The sequence below is a fragment of the Papio anubis genome, chromosome 8, assembly GCF_008728515.1.
Source record: "Papio anubis isolate 15944 chromosome 8, Panubis1.0, whole genome shotgun sequence".
Taxonomy (NCBI): domain Eukaryota; kingdom Metazoa; phylum Chordata; class Mammalia; order Primates; family Cercopithecidae; genus Papio; species Papio anubis.
In genome coordinates, this window is record NC_044983.1 from 85,433,992 (window position 1) to 85,439,991 (window position 6,000).

At 39.3% G+C, this 6,000-nt stretch overlaps 1 protein-coding gene across 7 annotated transcripts in view; it reads right to left on the reverse strand.

The window, feature by feature from the left end:
* Positions 1–5,797, reverse strand: part of NBN (nibrin) — a 51,678-nt gene extending 45,881 nt beyond the window's left edge. Inside the window, exons 1-5 of one of the 7 annotated variants that reach the window (XM_031650074.1) lie at positions 5,589–5,797; positions 3,780–3,913; positions 3,015–3,061; positions 2,441–2,589; positions 1,801–1,960 (exon numbers count right to left, since the gene is read on the reverse strand). In XM_031650074.1, the coding sequence (XP_031505934.1) occupies positions 1,801–1,960; positions 2,441–2,514 (234 nt within the window). In that variant the 5' untranslated portion in view covers positions 2,515–2,589; positions 3,015–3,061; positions 3,780–3,913; positions 5,589–5,797. Of the gene's footprint in view, positions 1–1,800; positions 1,961–2,440; positions 2,590–2,689; positions 2,985–3,014; positions 3,062–3,779; positions 3,914–5,588 lie in introns of those variants that run through there. The other 6 variants (XM_021942871.2, XM_031650073.1, XM_003902948.5 and 3 more) reach the window with 6 other exon arrangements.
* Between the last annotated feature and the right edge of the window lie 203 nt (positions 5,798–6,000).

Below are 6,000 nucleotides of genomic sequence, written 5' to 3' on the forward strand. Positions count from 1 at the left end.
CATTAGAAAATACTACAGTGGGTAATGAAAATAAAATTCAGAATAATATAAATATGCTTTTTTATTTTTGAGACAGGGTCTCGCTCTGTTGTCCAGGCTAGAGTGCCGTGGCGCGATCCTGGTTCACTGCAGCCTCAACCTCCTGGGCTCAAGCAATCCTCCTGCCTCAGCCTTCTGAGCAGCTGGGACTATAGGCACATGCCACCATACCTAGCTAATTTTAAAAATTTTTTGTAGAGATAGAGTCCCACTATGTTGCCCAGGCTGGGCTCAAATTCCTGGGCTCAAGCAGTCCTCCCACCTCGGCCTCCCAAAGTGCTGGGATTACAGATGCAAGCCACAACACCCAGCCATGAATATGCTTTTAATAACACAGGGTACTTAATTGTCTAAATAGGGGCAAGCAGATTTAGAGTGTCTCTCAAGTATGGAACCTGAAAGATATCACCTTCCAAAGTGAAAGAAATAAACTAGCATGAACCAGTAATGTGCAAATCAACACTGTACTGAGTAATCTCTAATACACGTGACTTGGGAAATTAATTAGTCCATGCTTCAGAAAACAAAAGTTGAACTGAAAGGTTTTTTTGTTGTTGTTGTTCTTGTTGTTTTTTTTAAGTAGCTAATAGTAAGAAAAAAGTGGTCTTTGACTTCCTTTTTGGCTCTAACATTCAATGACTTGAAAAATATAAGCTAACTGTACTTTCAGAAAACTTACCAAAAAAATAATATAACAACAAGGTTTTCTATTTTGGCATATGAATGATCAGGAATTTTTTTTTTAACAAGTTAATCTGTAAACCATGTTGGTGTGTGTAATAAAGCAATTCACAAGGTGGTCATCAGCATCCCACTCACTGGAAGTGCCAGGTCTGTCACAGATGTAGTAAAATATCTCTCAAGACAATCTAACTACCTTTGATCTTATTTCACACCAACCAAGCAAGTGTATGATTACCTACTCTATTTCTTAAGTAATATCTTAAAGAGGACTGTGCTAGGGCCCACACTTAAATATTCTGGTAAAGGTGCAACCCTTCTGAAAACCATAAATGGACACTTTGATTTGTAAATCTACTATTTGTGAGTTTATATGCATATACTAGTACTCTGGAGGCTAATCACACTGCTGAATTTATAAAATCAACTTCATAAACTTGCAAAAATAAAAAAACCCTTGATTACAGACAACCCCACCAAAGCACAAGTTGAGTTCCAGCTGAGCAGCAAGCCTTTCTCCATGATAACTCTTTAGCTATAAAATATAATTCTAGTTTAATTATATTAAATACTAAAGGATTTTTAATAAAGGAATCTAAGTATTTGTGGTTTTTTACTATAGATATTACTCTAAAAGAATCCCACAAACCTACAGTCAACCTGTTAAAAAGGAGATGAATCACCTGGAGACTGGAGGAAGACAACTTGATAGAAGAGACATGAGATGCTAACTTTGAAGACTGGCAGTTAATCTCTAGTTGCGTTGCTTTAAGACTGAAAACGCAAACTATGCACTGTCATAACCTTCTTGGTGGAAGGACAACAGAATCACTTTTTAAAATGCTAAACAAAATGTGAAATATAATTTTAGTTGCTTTGGCTTGTCTCAGATAATAAACAGGTTATCTGAAAAGCCACTCAAGCCTAAACGGTATACAAAGGGATGGAGTGGGTATATATATATCTACAACTAACAGTTCTGATAGTCTTAAAGTAATTAAAAAAAAAAAATCTGTGTATAGTGGGTAAGCTTAAATTCAAAGAACTTATTTTAACATAAGAACAAGACATTCAACCTACTTTAATGGTAACTTTCACTGATACCATGACAAGGTGAGTGCATTCTTCTGTCCAATTGTTTACAGTAAATCCTCCAAGTTGCAATATAGCTTGATTTAAAGCAGTTTTCCCAGACACATCTAAACAAGAAGAGCATGCAACCAAAGGCTCATACTCTACTCTGTAAATGAGAATAAGTTAAATAAAGTTATAGTATCATAGTTGCAGAGATGGCAACTTTTAGTACTTTAAAACTTTAAGCTCACATCATATACTGTTATCGTAACTTTTATTTATTGTTACCCTTTGTAACCTATGAAATTATCAATTCCTCATCATTATTAAGCTTTGTAACCTAGAAAATTATCAATTCCTAAGTCCTGAGTCCAAATGAAGAAAACACAATGACCAAAAGTTAACATACTTTCACCAATGAGGAATCGAAGAAATGTAATTTCCCATGAAGTCCCTCAGGGCCCACTCAAACTCCCATCACCATGACGTACAAAATGCACTAACCACCCCGGCACAGAGTCCAATACTGTGCTAAGTAGGAACTAAATTACACTGTTTTAAATTCATTAATCAGAAATATCATTTTCCTTTAGGATTTGGCTGAAATAAAGCTGTCCATTTTAATATCAATTTAAAAATTTCTTACCTGAATTTACTTTCAAACACTCCAAAAGTAATACTATCCCCCGACCTCAAAGTTCGGGAAAAGCCATTCTGCATTTTTTCCTCATTAACAAAGGTACCATACTTAGAATTATCTTTTAATGTCAATACAGGGATTTCATCTGTTTGACTCTGAAAAGTTAGAAAATAATTTAAAGTCTTTTACCACTCAGTACATTCACTTCTCAGAGAAAAAGGTTTTAAAAGAAAAAACAATAGGCAGGTGGCAAACCTCCCAACACAGCAGAAAATTACTGCTTTCGTTGCCTTGAGAGGAAGATCCCTCAACTAACAATTCATATTTCCCCTTAGGGAAGTTTCTTAACCCAGGATTACCCCTCCCAGAACACACATTTTTTTACTTGTGTACATCAGTGGGGATTTTCCTGACCCCTCACACACATTCCAGAATTTTTTGCTTTGGTGTAGTCTGTTTCATTTAAAACATGACAATTTCATTCTTAGATCTTTTTTTGTTTGTTTTACAGTATCAAAACCACATTGCAAAAATTAGTCCCATGAGAATATGAGGTTATAGGCTAGTGTTTCTGACTTACAGTAACAATTTTACTTTTTCTGCAGAAATTTCAATGTTTTTCTATACCTAAAAGAATAGAAACAAAACCTAAATAAAACTAACAAATTCAGATCGCATATATGCAATCTTTGATTAAAATAATGGCTTACCTTTCTTATTCCACCAGCGTTATCATGAGTACAGATATTTATGTATTTTTTTTAGCCCTTTTATCACCCACGGTTGTGATCAAAACAAACTCAAAGCCACTTAAACGAGCTGTGGGCCTAAGTAAGCATTTCCCTAATAAAACAAATGAATTCCCATTGCAAAAACTTGTGTTATATGAGAAATGCCCGTGTCCACACAGCTACATAACCTCTTTAAGAGCCAGAGCCATGAAGAACTGTTCATTGTTCTATTCTCAGGGTTGGCACAGTTACTGACACATAAAAACACATTATTGCTAACGGCAAAAACAGCAATTACTTTTGCATCAAACTAATAGTAAACAATTAATATTTAGTAAGCAAATAAAAATAAATATATCCTACTTCCTCTGAGATTCTAACTAACTAAAACAAAGAGTAAAATACTGAAGTAGAAACTTCAAATCTCAAAATAAACAAATACCACTGGTACCACTGCCAAAATATAAGTATTTAATTTTGTTAACATTAAAAAAGTCTACACAGCTCTATAAAATGACAAGTCCTGTGATCTCTCTCTCACATACACACCAAGAGAATATTTTGTGATTTCAACCCCCTTACTGGAAACTAGCGAAACAAAATTAGTAACGTACCAGGTTGGTTACCGAAAAGTTAGCAGTTAACACAGCATGATTTCGGCTGATTGACTGATCATTTTCAATTAGAATGGCACAGTTTTTCCTTCCAACAACGTACTCAACGCCAGTCAAAAGTCTGTATGGCTCTCCTGAGACAAATTTTTTTTAGAAAAAGATAACTTGATAGACACATACACATGTACACGAACACACACATACATGTAAGTATATATGATATAGGTATGACAAATATTAAATAAAACATCTTTATTGTTATTCAAATGTTACTCAACTTTATATATGTCAAACTTGTGTTTTCAGTAAAGCCTCACTGAAGGATACCAAAGGTTATCTAACTATGGTGTTTCAGAAGTAACAACAACAAAATTTAAAACACAATAAAAAAAGAGGAAAAAAAAGGTTATCTAGATAGAAGGCTACATCATTTTTCTAAAGGGAAAGCAATGCTGAAAGAAGTCAATGTTCCCTCAAATTAACTTAAAAACTTAATGTATTACCTAGCAACAATCACAATATTATGTTTGGAACTTGATAAACAAAAATATCTGAAAACTATAAAAAAGATACTCAAGCCTGTAATCCCAGCTACTTGGGAGGCTGAAGCAGGACAATTGGTTGAACCCAGGAGATTGAGGTTGCAGTGAGCCGACACGGTGCCACTGCACTCCAGCCTCGGTGCCAGAGTGAGACTCCGTCTCAAAAAAACAAAACAAAACAAAGATAGTCAAGAAAAATGTGAATAATATTATAGGAGCTTGCCCTACCGGATGGCAAAACATGTCATAAAACTAAAAGTATGGTATTGGACCAGGAGTGAACAACACAGACCAACGCAACAAAGTCCAGACTAAGATGCACGTGTACATTTTTTGCAATTTTGTTTTTATCTTAAAGAGAGCATCTCCAATCAGTGGGAAAGGGTTATCACTTTCTTTTAAAATTGCTGTAAATCATAAGTTGTCGGAGTAACAGTATATACATTGGAGACATGCGGAGTTCCGTCTGGGAGCGTGATTTCGTTACCCAAGTGGCAGAGAGATTAGGGCAGATAAAGAGTAAGGAGTCCAGGAGAGCCAGGTCTCCAGGAACGCCTTGACCTGTGAGTCTTCACAGTATAATATTTATTTAGTTTGGCCGTCTCCACACTCTCTTACCCTGCCAGTCCATGTAGTCTCTACATAGATCTTTGCTAATCATCACGTAAACTTCCCGAGGACAAGACCCTTCACACCCACCACAGGCAACCAATTAACATGTGATCACATTTCACACAGCTGGAAATGAAGGGGAAAAAATCGACTTTTCCCGTTGTTCTGATGACATTGTGGAAAAGGAGTCTGAAACAAAACTGAAAGTAAGCCTTCTCGTGGTAGTCATTTCCCCAAACTGTCCGGTAGTTCTTCACAAAAGTCATGTGTGGCCTCCGTGTGGTCCGCCCATGCTAACTTCCCGCCGGGGGTTCCCACTAGGCGCCGGCTGCCGCTCACCCTCAGGCCATCCAGCCCGGGCGCTGCAACCTCGCCGCGGTGAGGCTGGGAGAAAGGGGGAGTCGGGGGAGGGGCGCGGAGGACGGCCACCAGGGGGCGCAGCAATCACCCCACCGCCCGCGCTGCATTCCGGCTCACAGCCGCCGCGCCACCGGGAAAACGCGCTTGCCATACAGCGAACTCGCCGCTTCTGCGACCGCTTCCGCAGCGTCCCCGAGCGGGAACGGACGCGACGCAGGAATCATCACCCGCAGGCCCTCCCCCGAGGCAGTCGCTACCGGGAAAATGGGCCCCGAGGCTTCCCTTCCGCCCTTACCTCCTGCCGGACCCGCGACGGGCAGCAGTTTCCACATGGGTCCGGCTCCTCAGGGCTGAGGCCGGCGTGCAACCGCGTAACCTGGGCTGGTAGACGAGCGCGGATACGGCGCCTGCGGTAGGCACGGGCTCCGGGACGTGCGCGCTCCCGGGAGCCACGCAGGCTGCCTTGGATGAGGCGGGAGTGCGACTTGGGCGCTTGGCCGCCACCTGGTGGTTGCAAAAGGAACAGCACAATCTGTATTGAAATGTGCTGCGTTAAAAGGGTACGTTTCTAAGGTGTCGCCGAATATAAGGTTACTACCTTTCCTGATTATGAACGAAAAGAATTTTAAAAACTAATTCCAAAGCAACATAAGGAACGTTTTTAATTAAATGCATTAAAATACTGACCAGTTATGTAGTTTCGTGCA